The 15,188-nt window shown below is 39.2% G+C and overlaps 1 protein-coding gene across 8 annotated transcripts in view; it reads right to left on the bottom strand.

Annotated features, from left to right (window-relative positions):
- CFAP20DC (CFAP20 domain containing) overlaps positions 1-15,188 on the bottom strand; it is a 227,470-nt gene that overhangs the window by 50,387 nt on the left and 161,895 nt on the right. For 7 of the 8 annotated variants that reach the window (XM_014868752.3, XM_070492613.1, XM_044754526.2 and 4 more), the window contains one exon: positions 7,152-7,355. The exons of the other annotated variant lie outside the window; for it this stretch is intronic. In XM_014868752.3, coding sequence (XP_014724238.3) covers positions 7,152-7,355 — 204 coding nt within the window. The remainder of the gene's footprint in view (positions 1-7,151; positions 7,356-15,188) is intronic. 8 annotated transcript variants of the gene reach the window in all.

Below are 15,188 nucleotides of genomic sequence, written 5' to 3'. Positions count from 1 at the left end.
TTTGGCTTTGATGCTTTGAAAGGGCAGAGCTGTCACCTGGATGTGGTCTTTTCATTTTCCTAGGCCCAAATCAGAATGAGTGAGAATGTGCCTAATGTTTCTAAAAGCTCTCTGAACATGGTGAGGCATGGGTCGGAGGGACAAGATGGGCTGTCTGAAGCCAGATGTCCCCGTCCACAAATGGAAATAGATAGGTTTCCATATATATGCAGCAGTAAACCTATTTCTACTTTTCTAGGGGGGTAACATCCTGTGAAAGCACCAGTTAAAAAAATAAAATTGATTTTTTTGACTTTAGAATTCAACCATATTTAGAGAACAGTATAAGGAGAAGCAAAGGAAGAGCAACAGATACCTACAAATAGCTATGACTATAATAAAATAGCAGTAACTGATATTTATTGAGTGCTTACTCGGTATTAATTCCTTGATAGATATTATCTCATTTGATCCTCACAGTAATTCTATAAAATAGGTAGGATTAACAGTTCCATCTAACAGAAGAGGAAATTCAGACACTGGGTGTTAACCCAAGGTCCTGCCAGCCAGGAAACACTGGAGCCAGAATTTGAACCCAGGCAATCTGACTGCATGGTTTACCCCCTTAACCACTAGGTTGTAGTGCTTAATCCAGCTCAGGAGTTCACCTAGAACAGTGAACACCTAAGCTTTTGAATAACAAATATGACAAAATCAGTTCAGTTTATGGCAGGAAAAAAAAAGTGGTCCCAAAACACATTTATTTGAAATATATAAGACTATCTCCTTATCATAAATTAAATTCACTTGATTTCATCCTTATGGCATGTTGCTATATATTTAAAATTAAAGAAAATAAGTTTTGTCACACTGCTAAATTTAAGACAAACATAAGACACAATAGACACTACTCTGAGAAATGAGGAGAGTTTATTTCATGGGGTGACTTTCATAGTCACTAAACCCAGAACAACTCCCACATTTCAGTATTTTCTCCTGACAGCATAGATATTACACTGACTCTAATATCAGTTTTCGTATATCATTTTGATGGTGATATAAGAATACCTGCTCATCTGATTTATCTGCAGCTTAACACAATCAACTACTTACCTTTTTAGTTCAGGAGAATTAAAAGAAAACTCATTACACCCAAAGAGAACTGAGGACTTAACGAATCTGTAGATCAGAACAAATTAAGACCTATCAACTATAAAGAGTCTGAAATGCCAACATATTATATATTGAACACACAATAACCAGCCGTCGTCATGCGAAACGCTGATACGCCGATGAGAAAAGAAATGAAAGCTGGGACCTTGTCCTTTTGGTGGCGCTGTTGCTATGCACTAGCATCAGAAAACCTGCACTCAGATACAGTTAACTACTGCCCAGCACAGGAAGCTTTGTTTTTCCACCATCAAGCCGCTAGAAATTTTTGGGTGAGGGAGAGAAGTGAAGGCTAGATAAAAGCACAGGAGATAAGATAATCCTGCCATGTTAAAAGGTAGAGACAACATTTTCATGTTGATATGTTAAACCCATGTTGCAAGGTTAATCAAGACCATAAATAACTTGTCTGAGAACCTCACCATATGCTTGTAATTTTATTAAGTGCATTTTGCCTCGTTTTTCTCCAAATATTATGCTCTGCAACGTGCCAAGTTGATGAATGCATGTGATGAGCTTTTTATAAAAAAATAAGCTGAGGAGACTAATGTGCTTGATATTAGGTTATGGGCATCCTTAACTTGAAGGAATGATGGCTTTGGGGCGTCTGCTTACAGGGTAGCATGCACACGACACATGCTTTTCTTGAATCTAGGTTAGATGCGGGACAGAAATAATGAAATATTGAAATAATGAAATAATGCAAGAGAGTTCATTTGTAAAGCTCTGAGGGGGTCAGTCTGGATTTTCATGGTTAAGCTCACATCAAAACAAGCACAACAGAACCTGTGCCCATCCTTATATACCTCAGTGGTCATAAAAAAGGAAAATGTCCTAGAAATCTTTTCTGATCACTCAAGTGGCCCTTTGAGGAGAGTAACTTTTGGGGAGCAGCAGATTACAGTCAGCACGAGCTTCCTCTGTTAGGCACGGGGCACATGCACTCCTTGCACTCATTCAATTCTCACCATGCCGATATGAGGAAGGCCCTTTGTTATTCCCTTTTTATAGGCGATCCTGTCAGTAAATAGCAGAGCTGGGATTTGAGCACAGGTAGTCTAATGTAGAGTCTATATTCTTTTGATCATCACATGAAGCTGTTCCCCTTCATAACTATTCCTTTCCCTTAAAAAGAAACCACACACAGACACAAAAACACAGACACACACACAAACACATGCACACTCCAAGACATGGTTTTATGCTACTGTCAATCAAAATCCCTCACCAAAATAAAATTCACTTAAGAATCCATTATAACCAATTCCTAGCTCCCTTCCCAAGGCTGCCTAAAGCCCAGTTTTTGAACAAATCTCATGAGGGCTACTCCTAACAGACACCCTCCGAAATCGATTACTTGTAGCTTGGTTTCCACAGAAGTTGTAAAGTATTGTTTTAATTGAATTTGGTTCTAAGAAACTTTGAAAAATTTGTCTGTCAAAGGCCAATGGATTTCTCAGTAGGCTGTATTTATTTAGCAAGAGATGCCTACAAAAGCCAATTTGTTATGAGAAAGATGGTTACATTTAATTACACTTTTAAATGACTAATTTATTATATTTAAACACCTTTTAAATGGTACATATTACTCTGAACTGTACAGATGCTAGGAAAGCTGAGGAATCAAAGCTTGTAGTAAACACAATAGATTTTGGTAAAGACTCTTCATTTTACTCTGCATAAGCTTTCTGGTTTCAGACTGCAATGTGTGTGAAGTCATTAGGTAAAGATGCTAAACTGAATGTGACCTGCCTAACTCTCCTTTCTCAACTATTGGTCATCCAGCCCCGCCCAGAGAGAGATTTTTTCCTTTGTGTGTATATTTAATAATATCAATTTATCAAATCTTGAATGTAAAATATTACCTGCATCATTCAGGATGTATTTAAGCAAAGCAAAACTGATTTTATTTTGAAATTTTGATGAAAACTAACTTTAGAGTAAAAAAGGAATCTTTTAATATTATTGATTGATTTGTTCAACCAACAATTAACAACCAGCAGTGACTGAGTGTGCCTCGGTCTGTGCTTGGCCAGGTTCTGTGCTCGGCCAGGTTCTGTGCTTGGCATGGTCCTGCCTTCAAGGAGCTCACAACCAGGCCTGGGGGATATTGGTAACAATGGCTACCTGATGTGGTCAGTGCTATCACTGAGCCTGAAGAAAATGGGAACTCAAACAAGGAAGCAGATAACTCTGTGCGGGGTAGCTGAGGGTCAGAGAGACCCTCTGTCATGAAGCAGTGACATTTGAGCTGGGCCTTGGAAAACACAGAGTGTTCTAGGTAGAGAAGAAGGATGGAGGGTCTCCAGGCAGAGGAAAGACCATGATTGACATGATCTGGACAAAGGGCATAGCATTGATGGGCGGGTTCCACAGCGTAGCTAGAGTATGGAACAGTACTGTTATGTACGCTGCGTGGGGGGTGGGTAGTGATGGTGAGACAAGCAAAAACTTACTTCAAGTCCTGTTCAAAGTGATGGAGAAACAAAGGCACTAAGAGGAGGTTATCCTGTAAAAGGAGAGACTCCTCCCTCACCTCCATAGACTTAATTCTGTTCCTTTTCAGAGCTTGGAATTCCTTTCCCCCTCTTCCTACCTGGTGAGCTCGCACTCATTCTTGATCTCTGGCTTAGCTGTAGCCTTCCTGTGAAAGCATCCCTGAAACCAACAGGTAGAATTAATAGCTCCCTCTCACGCGTTCTCATAATTCTTTGTTCTATCATCACTTACTACCCTGACTTACAGTGAGCTATTTACTCTCTGCTTCCCTCCAATATTGTGAACATCTCAAGGCTGGATAAAGCCTTATTTGTATCCCCAGCATAGTCCACAGCATATTGTACCACTCAAAAGAATGTGTGGAATGAATTAATGTGAGACAGACAAGCTACGTTGTGGTGAGAGTTATCATAGAGGTACTCCTGACTCTAGTGTCAGAAAGAAAGGTATGTCTCTCACAATGAGGCTTGGAGAAGGGCTACAGAAGGCTTTGAGGGATAATCAGATACAAGGTACAAGGATATGTGCGGAGTGCATTTAGGGAGTTACAACTGGGACTAAAGCATGGAGCAAAAGGGGGGGAGCAGTGAGAGATGAGACTGGTGAGGGAAGCAGGTCTCAGATCATGGGGGCCCTGTATGCCAAACTAAAGAGGCAACGGGAGATATGGAAAGGCTCTACATAGGGAAGAGAGAAGATCTGGGCTTTAGAAGTATCACTGTAAATAATAATGGTAATAATAATGACTACTCTTAATTTATTAAATGCTTATTATGTCTCAGATACAATGCTAAGTGCGTTGCATCACAACTTGGATCCGAACCTTGGCAATCTGATTTTAGAGCAGATGCTCCTAAGCATCAGGCTATGGTGCTTAGACTGGAGGTACAGAGGTATTAGGAGATTACTGAAGGAATTCAGATGAAAAATAAAGTGCCAATGCTATGGTATTAGGTAGGGAGGGTTAAGAGGTAAAAAGGAGAGAGGGTTCGCAGGATTTGGAGATCAACTGGGTATGGAATGGAGCAGTGGGAGGAGTGGAGATGTATTCCGGATTTCTTCTTTGAATGCCAGTGTAGATGGTGCCACCACTGAGATACAAGAAAAGCAGGATATCATTGTGATAAAGTTATGAGTTCTTTCATTTCTTCTTTTTCATTGTCCCTATATAACTTATAAAGAGAAAGGCATGAGCTCTCAGAAACACCACAATGATTCTTGTAAATTGCTCTATTTAAACTCTATATGAGCAACAAGATGCAGAGTTCATTAAGGAATGCAATTTTCCATTTGGTGATAGTTCCAATATTGAAATAGACTGAATTTGATGCAATAATAAACATATTTTATGAATACCAAAGGTAGGCTTTTCAATTATTTTCTCTGTCTAAAAAATACACTGTTTTCAATTTCTCATTTGGTCAAATAGAGGGGTTATTAAGTTCATTACCAATGGTGTTATTTTTGGCTGTATACTTTTAGAGCAGAGTAGTTGTCATGCATGAGGACTTCAGTCCTTGCCAGAACAGGACAGTGATGAGAACACGGTAACCAGGGCAACCAAGAGTTCAGCCTTTTCAGTCCATAAATAATCATTCCTCAGCTTGCCCTTTGCAGTGTTGGTCTCTGAGCTACTTCATGGACAGAATGAGCTCGTTCAGGAGGCCACTGTTCTCTTTCTTACTTTCGGTTTAAACGACTGCTGAGGTATATTTTATAAGAAAGGCAATGCTTCAATTCCATTGTAAATTGCATTGGCAAAAATCTGCAACTTACTCTTATGTTCTTAGATCTGGCTACAAGGGTAATCTGAGTAACCAGCACACAGGGGTATCTTTGCTGAGTGGGTAGGTACTCTTTGGCACCAAGGCTGCTTGAGTTATTACTCATACTTGATCATTCAGTTTAATGAAAGCACAACTAAGGCAAGAGAAACCTGGAGGTTGGGCAAGGGGAGGATAAAGAACACTAATGAAAAATTAACTTCATTTTCCTTCTGCATTTCCTTAGAGCCAATGTGAATTCCTCCTCCATGAAGACTTGTAAGTTCTCTCTAGAGCAGAAATCTCACCTTCTGCTGGATATGGGTAGCACTCATTTGACGCTTAGGTCTCATATCGAGAAGTCACCACATCATGGTGGTAAGCAGCCCAGACTCAGGGGTGATGCCAAACTAGTTCTGAATCACTTTACTTTTTGACAAGAGCCTCAATTTTCTCATCTGGAAATGGGAACTCAGTAGTGCTTACCACACAGGATAGCAGTAAGGAGTAAATCAGATAACACACATAAGGTGTAGTGCCAGAGCCTCAGAGATTTCTAAGATCTACAGAAGTATTAGAGACCTGGAAAAAAATGGACTTTAAAAATACAAAAAGAAAATTGCAAAATTAATAAATATTTAATTAAATATTTTAAAACACAAGTTGTTTCCTGTCAACTACACTTGAACTCAAGCTTTATATAATTTTATACAAACATGAATCAAAGTTACACAATTTTATAGTTCTTTTCAAAAACTGTATATTAAAAAAGTCATATTTACTATTGGATGAAAGTGTATTTTAATATTTGATCTGATGTTGAATGTGGCCTTATGAGTAAATGTTCCTTGGGCCTATGGAAATCTTAAAATGTCTCTAGGCTTAAAGAAATGGTAGCTCTAATTACCATTATTATAATAATGATTTTATTACTCTGGCTCATGACATTTCTTGTGCTGTACAGGACTGTGGTTTCCATGTTTCTGCTTTGTCTTTTCAGCTAAGCCATAAGATCCTTGAGGACAGTATTGTGGAGAACGGACTGAATCAAAACACTGGGCTCTGCTCTGGGCTCCACCACTGACCACGTGTGGAAGCTTGGGCCTAAGATTTAGTTTCTTCACCTGAAAAACAGGAAGACCTTGATCTGCTCCAACTCCTCTGCCAGTCCATAGGGAGGATGAAGAGTCATATTTAAAAGTGCTTTAACTGTATAAACAGATGGGACAATAGGAGCCACTGAAGCACCTGCAGCATCTATCATGGTCCGTAGACACAGGGAGGAGTCAGTAAACATCTGGTTACTTCCACAGAAGGTTCTTTTCTGCCCTCATATCTAAACAATACTTACTATATCTATATTCTCTTCCTTTTTGTTCATTCATTTAACAAATATTTATTTAACAAATATTGACCCCTTTCTATGTGCCAGGGCTTGTGCTAGGAGCTGGGGATGCAATGGGACACCCATAGTCTACAGTACAATTATTCTTTTTTCTTTCAATGTATGGTTTTATGTATCATCACGTAATTAACATACATTATCTGAAGGTAAATATGACAATTTAAGAAAAGACAATGCCCCCAGACCTAAGCACTATTTCAAAGTGGGCTCTGAATATTTCTCATGGGGAGTGTTTTCACTTTGGCCCTAGTTTTCCCAGGCCAGGCTGGGTTTTGTGAGAAAGAAGCCTGTTCCTCGTTAAGGCAATAAACAAAGATGCGAAGCCCTGGACTCACAGGTGGCAGGCAGGAGTTCCAGGTGGTTGTGTCATCACTGCTGGTACTTATGCTGACATTACAGTTGTCAACCTGGGATGCACTCAGGCCATGGGAAGCCCCAGTGTCCTCCAGTTCTTCATTTTGTTGCCGCCGTAGGCTTGCCAGCATTTGCAACTCGGATTCACTCATCTGGCTGGGCTGATAGTTTCTCCAGTCATATTCCTGACCAAGAGAGAATAAAGTGACAGATCAAAGGGTCACTTGGTCTTTCTTACTTTTATGAGCTACCAACAAATGCTACTCCACAGCCTTAACCCCTTCTACGGCTCACTAGTGACAGAGGCCCAGATCCTTGACACGCCTTTCCACAATGCCTACACTGCACCTGCCTCACCTTGTCTTTTGGCTCTGACACATCAGCCACACTGTCCTTCATTAAGCTCCTCAAAAGCATCAAGCTCATGTCTGCCTCAGTGCCTGTGCACAGGCTGTTCCCCTGAGCCCCGTGTGCTGGCTAACTCCTACAGGTCCTTTAGGTCACAAATTACATGTCATTTCCTTAGGCAAGCCTTTTCTGATAACCACAAACTGGGTCAGCTCCTCCACAATCTGTGCTTTCATAGAATCTTAAAGTGTTCATTTTTAGCACTTATCACAGTTGCAGTTATATAATTATTTTTGTAGTTCACAGGTAGTCTATGAGCTCTACAAAGCAAGCACCATGACTGTCTTACACCCATTGTATTGCCAATGTCTGTTGCTCAACCAGTACTTGAAGATAGACTAAATAAACAAAAATTCAAAGCAGTTTTTTTAAAAAGAAAAATCACTTTCCATAAAAAAGTCCAGTTTATGAGGGAATTGATGAATTTCATCATTCTGAACATTATGACCAAACACATTCAACTTACATTAAGATCGAGATGACTAATGCTGTTAAAAGCCATTACGTAAAAAGTGAATGTAAGATGGGAACATGTAAGGTCTGAAAGCCAGAAAGACCTTGCAGCTACAATAAACACTTAGACGGATACGGACTTCACATTGAATCTGTCAAGCACATTTTTTTTCCCCAAGAATACTACCACAGAACTTTAGAGGCTAACATAAATATTCTTTCAATGTACAGGACAGAAATTGGCATATGGAATTTTTAAAACCTTTCCTTTCTCTCTGGCCCAAACCAAATCTGATAGTAAATGTTAATTTCAACGATGCTAAAATGCTAGCTTCTCATACGAGCAGTGTGATTTACACCCAGGATGTAATGTAATTATATGCCATCCAGGATGGCATATAATTTAAAAACAATTTTGAAGTTTTCTTGTACATTTGGAAACACTGATTGCGCTCAAAAAGTTTTTTTCTATGACAAAGAGAATGTTTTAGATATTCAAACCTCTACACTTACTTTCTCAGAGGACCCTCTGAAATAGCTACTGCCTTCTCTTGCCTCTTCTTTGCCTCATAGGGATGTAAAAGGTTAAGAAAATATAATTTTGAAAAAAAAATTATTGGTGTTCCTGTGACATTAAAAGCTTTTTAATAAAGCATTATCATCATCATAATTTGGGGGTTATGAAAGCTTGTGATCTAATAATGTGATGTGGAAGTTTTTTGGAAAGTTGCCTGTTGAAACTCACTTAAATTCTTACAGTTCATGGCTCCAGCAGCTTGGCACCCTGAGAGGCCATGCAATCGTGAATTGGAGATTTCATTAGTATTTAATATGCTTTGAGAGTTCTTGGGGCAAAACAGATAAGAAGAACAACATTTATATTCCAACAAAAAACATTAAAAAAAGGGAGAAAGAAATAATCTAAATTCAAAAGAAATAGTTGGGGGAAAAATAAACATGAGTAAAGATGCTCAATATCATTGTCAGAGAAATACAAATCAACAGCACAATGAGATACTGTTCAAACCCATTAGGATGGTTATAATACAAAAGACAGACAATAACGAGTGTTAGTGAGGATGTGGAGAAATTGGAATCCTCACACACCGCTGGAGGGAATGTAAAATGGTACAGTCACTTTGGAAAAGTTTGGTGGCTCCTCAAAACATTATATGTAGGTTACTATGTGGCCTAGCAATTCACTCCTGGGTATATACCCAAGAGAACTGAAAACACATGTTCACAGAAAAACCTGCACACGAATGTTCATAGCATTAATGTTCATAGTCAAAAAGGGGAAACGACCAACGTACATCAACTGATGAAGGCGTATTTGTTTATCCATACAATGAAACAGGATTCAGCCATAAAGAGTAATGAAGTACTTACACATGCTCAACATGGATGAACCTTGAAATCGTGCTAAGTGAAAGAAGTCAGAGACAAAAGATCACAGATTGTATGATTCCATTCATATGAAATGTCCAGAATAGGCAAATTCATAGAGACAGAAAGTAAATTAGTGGTTGCCAGCGAGTTGGGGGAGAGGGAATGGAAACTGACTGTTATTGTGTGTGGGCATTTGCAGTGATGCAAATGCTCTGAAATAAGTTCGTGGTGATGGTTACAGAATCTTGTGCATATACTAAAAACTCCTGAATTGTACACTTTAATAGGGTGAATTTTATGGTATATGAATTATATCTCAATAAAAAAGGGAGTTCAGTAATCAGATGTGAACAGGATCAGTCATCTGACTTTAGGTTCAACAGTGGACAAATGACTTCTGTCCTTCACTTCAGTTTTCTGTCAAGAAATGGAACCAAAGATTCTAATGTGTCGCATAGACATGTTATTTCCCTCGTCACTGCCAATACATGCTTTTACAATGAAAAAGGAAATTTTATTTTCTTTTTCACAATTTTTCTTAAGAAGAAAGCTTTAATATGTACTTAGTATGACTGATTTATCCATTTAATTTATTAAATTAATCCACAGGCCTGTGCTGTGCCTGACGTACAACCCTAGGTGCTAGGACAGAAAAATAAGACAGAATGGGACAGTGGTTAAAGCCAGAGACATCTGAGTCTGGGCCCTTGTGTCACTATTTATCAGTTCTATGTAATTGGGCAAATTACCTTACCTCTCTGTGCCTCAGTTTCTTCATCTATAAAATAGGAACCATAGTACATACTTCATGGGATTTTTGTGGACTAAATGAAATAATATATATCAAATGCTTAGCATAGTACTTAACAAAGAGCTATACTAGGGGTCTCCAAACTTATGATTTGCACTTTTAGCAGAAAATGTTTGAGTATGTACCTCCCCAATATATGTTTATGTATAAACTAAACACATGTACAACTCTATTAAAATAGTATGGATAGCATTAAGCATACACCAAAAGAAAATAGAAATTAAAATGGCTGAGCTTTAAAAAATAAAAGGAAATAGTTTTAAAATTTTCTTCCTGAAGCTCAATGAATTGTCTTTGGTACACACCTCCTGGGGTGAGTACATCCCTCTTAGGAGACAACTGAGTTGGCAATCAATATATACACTCTGTGTTGTTATTTATTCTCTCCTCTCATTTGCTCTGTCCCTCTCCATCCAGTGTTTCATCCGTTCTGTACTATTCTAGGAGCTGGGAGTATAAAGAAAATATGACTCACAGTCTAGAAAGGGAGACATAACAGGTATTATATAACAGGGTATTATAATGTACCATATGATAAATACTACAAGAGAGGGATGACTAAGATACTTGAGGAATGCAACAGAAGCGACAAACTTCCCAGTAGAATTAGAGAAAGGCTCATAGAAGTCTAAGGTGCAATTTGACAGTAATTAAATTTGTTGACAACTGGATTGAGTGGCCTTCAGAGGGAGTGAACTCTTTCTACCACTGGCAGTACTAAAGCAGAGGCTGGGGAAATAACACCTGGGTGGACTACTGCAGTAATCTGCAGTGGTAATGGATGGATTGATTGATCCAATAATTTATTGCACAAATACTTACTGAGACCCTATTATGTGCCAGGAACTGTCAGTGCCAAGTATTCTTAGAACGTTGCATTTCCATGATTTTGCTTCATTCAACAGTAAAATGTATTCTGACAATACCCTGCAAGGGGCAGTCAAAAATAAGCAGAGAGAGGGAAGCGACTTTCTCCAGGGTCACGAATAGAGCAACTGGTGGCAGAGACAGGTAATTAACTTGATCCTGGGATATATTCTTGATTTGCAATCTCTTAAACCATTTCAAAATCACCAGAAAGGCTAAGTCATTAAGTTTTCTTTTTTTTAAAAGAAGGCTTGCAATAAAGTCTTCACATTAAAGTGGACTCCAGCACAAGATGTCATCTAACTAAATTATGCAACTGCTGAGAGGCAAAGTGCCTCATGTAATTCTATCTCTAAAAGTCTCAAAATGTTATGTATAACCCAATTTCATCTCTTTTATAGGAAAGAAGGGAGACATTATCAATCAGATTTGTTTTAGGAATGAGGTAATGGGCTCAAGTATACAATTCAGTTGTGCTCTGATTCCCAGGCAAGTCTTTGCTCACAAAGCCATTCAAGGCATTCATTTTCATTGATCTTTCTTCAGACATTATTGGGAGCCTACGACCACAAAGCTATAAAGACAAGTAAGATGTGGTCCCTTCTTTCACAGGCCTTACAATCTAGCAGGGCAATTAAAAGCTATAAAGAAATGAGTAAGGTGTCAGCCCTGGTGCTCTAGTGCTTAAGATTTGGTGCACTCGCAACTGTGGCCCAGGGTTCGCTTCCTGGTCAGGGAACCACACCACCCGTCTGTTGGTTGTCATATCGTGGCGGCTGCGTGTTGCTGTGATGCTAAAAGCTATGCCACCAGTATTTCAAATACTAGCAGGGTCACCCATGGTGGACAGGTTTCATTGGAGCTTCCAGACTAAGACTAGGAAGAAGGACCTGGCCACCGCTTCCAAAAAATTGGCCATGAAAATCCTATGAATAGCAGCAGAGCATTGCCTGATGTAGCGCTGGAAGGTGAGAGGATGGTGCAAGAAGACCGGGCAGGGCTCTGTTCTGCTATCCACAGGGTAGATAGGAGTCGGAATCTACTTGAGGGCACTATCAACAATAACGACAAAAATAAGGCAGCATATATTGAGGTACAGTATTAATAATCACACAGAACCTTGATAATGATTAAAAGGAAAACTGTTCACTCCAGCAGAATGATAAAACACAACAAACAAAAACAACTTGATGCCCTTTGCCTAACCTCTTTTCCCAAAATTTTAAGACAGAATAGCTTAATCGATCAACCATCTGCTTATAGAACTTTGTGAGCCTTAGATAAGAACCAGTTCTACTGAACTATGGGTGACACAAAGCTAAGTTTACAATGGTGGTGTAGAGCCAAAATGAGACATGGCCATGGATTAATAAGATCAGATGAAGAACCTCATTCTATTCCACATGGATGGGAGAGTAATAGAACTGGGAGAAAATTGGGTCGTCATTCTCATTATGGAGTCCATAAAATCTCTGACACACTCTTTCTGAATCAGGTTTGCATTGTGACAGTGCCTGCCACCCACCACATAGGGAGCATCATGTTGTAAAAACTCTTAATAAAAGGTCTACCAAACAATCTCCGACTTCGTGTATTCTTTTAAGTTACACCAAGACACAAAAAGTGCTACGGCAAAGGAGATGGTGGCTGTCGCAACAATATAACATAAAAGGCCATCTGAGAAAAGGGAGATATGCCAAGTAGTCTGGCATTTCAGAAAAGAGAGGTCACTTCTTATAGGATCAGTCAAGGCTTCATGGAGGAGATGGTCCCTAAGCTGGGCCTTGAAGGAAAGGAGGGTGGTATGACAGCATATTCTAACCATCAGGCAGGAAAACATGGGAAGCTAGAAATATGGAGCTTACATTCATAGAAAGCATTAAATAGCCTAGAGATACTTATACATACTGTTTTAGAAAGGAAATCAGTAATACTGTTCCAAAGTAACAAGGATGGAAATACCTAGAATTTAATCTAAACCTTATAAGACCAAATACTTTCCACTTCCCTGCCCAAGTCTTACTAAAAGTCTAAGATTCTACCAAAAGACATATTCTTTTTTTTGTTTGTTTGTTTGTTTTTTTTTAAAGATTTTTTATTTTTTTCCTTTTTCTCCCCAAAGCCCCCCGGTACATAGTTGTATATTCTTTGTTGTGGGTCCTTCTAGTTGTGGCATGTGGGACGCTGCCTCAGCGTGGTTTGATGAGCAGTGCCATGTCCGTGCCCAGGATTCGAACCAACGAAACACTGGGCCGCCTGCAGTGGAGCGCGTGAACTTAACCACTCGGCCACGGGGCCAGCCCCCAAAAGACATATTCTTAATAGCTCCTAAATGGAAGCTACCCAAATGCCCATCAACAGTAGAGTGGATAAATAAATGGTGTGATAGTCACACAGTAGGACACTATATACCAATGAAATGAGTGATATATTGAGTCTCACAAATGAAATGCTAAGTGACAGAAACCAGAGACAAGAGAGTATACATTGGTAAAACTAGTCTTGGGGTCGAGGGGATACTGACAGGAAGAGACAGTGACAAGGAGGAAGCACAATGGGGCTTTCTTGATTTAGATCACAGTCACATGGGTTTGTTCAGTTTGTGAAAATTCATCAATGTATCTGTTTATGATATACGTACTTCTCCATGACCAACAACAGCAAAGAAGTCTAAGACTCAAAAAAGATTTCTTCATAGTGATTAGTTGTTAATCATTAGCACCTTACTCTGGATTATCTTAGTGGGGGGGAAAAGGCATTTTGTAAATGTGGTCGGTGAGTCAGTACTGGTAGTTTAAATTTGCATTTATTATTAAGATTTATGAAGCTGTAACTAGGAAGTTTGGGAACTTGTTTTTTTTTTTTTGTGAGGAAGATTGTCCCTGAGCTAACATCTGTGTCAGTCTTCCTCTATTTTTGTATGTGGGATGCCACCACAGCACGGCTTGATGAGCAATGTGCAGGTCCACAACTGGGATCTGAACCTGTGAACCCTGGGCCACCGAAGCAGAGTGCGCAAACAAAACTGCCACTGGGATGGCCCCTTGGAAGTTTTTTTGAATCCCAACATGACATCAAGAAAAGTAGTAGAAGTCCATTTTCCAAAGCTAATTTTAAACTTTAATTGGCATTTTTAATTTGAAGATTAGTCTCCTCCCTGTTGCTATTTGCAGACAGTGTTTAATTTCTACATTGACATGTTAAGTAATAGCTGATGGTAAATTAATTCCAGGGCATCTCTTCACCAAGTAGCACTCTTTGAAGATTTGTTTCAAATTCTTGAGCTATGTATCCCATAAGAAAGTTTGTTGTGATTCATTGAAGATGCAGGCCTATTAACAATAAGAATGAAGAGAAGACAGAAGCCACAAACATGAGCTGTAAGTGACACATACTTGAGAACATAACTCCTTCACAATATATGGCAGCTTTCAGCATGTGTCTTCACCATGCAAAGAGGTAAATCAAAACTTAAAGACCAAGCCACAGGACAACTTGAAAAACTTTGCTAAATTTAAGGGATGCTATGTCAGCTCACACAGCATAAATCAGGAGTCAGGCTATTCAAAAGAACCAATTGGTCAGAATCTAGATTGTGTTTTATGTCAATAGCAGTCAAGTGGACCTCGGCGTAATCAGACCCCATGCCGCCTCTGAGATGTCTGTCATAAACATTTCGGCATGTGACCTGGAGACACTTGACAACCCCTGACTCAAACCATACTTCACTCTCTATGCACATTAATTCCTTAAGAATGTCTCAGTAGAGAATTCCTGGGTGATTAAACCCAACAGTGGCAAAACTCCTCTCAAAGAGATAACCTACTATCTCATATATGTGGCTCTCTCTTGTGCTTTGTTTTGTTTTTTTGGGGGGTGGGGCGTGAAAGGATTTTTAAGAAAGGAGCTTTATATTGATGTGCTATATTTGTATAGAATACCCTTTAATCCATGACCTAAATAGAAGTACACTTCCATGCATTTTTCCTTGATGGTCAGCTTGCTAATTTTCAGAAAGAATTCTCTGACAATTGTAGCTGAACTCTTATTAACCTTAAAGTGAGCTGAAAAACAATTTGTAATTTTCCAG

Source organism: Equus asinus, chromosome 21 (genome assembly GCF_041296235.1).
Source record: "Equus asinus isolate D_3611 breed Donkey chromosome 21, EquAss-T2T_v2, whole genome shotgun sequence".
NCBI lineage: Eukaryota > Metazoa > Chordata > Mammalia > Perissodactyla > Equidae > Equus > Equus asinus.
This window is presented reverse-complemented; position numbering and strand designations above follow the sequence as displayed.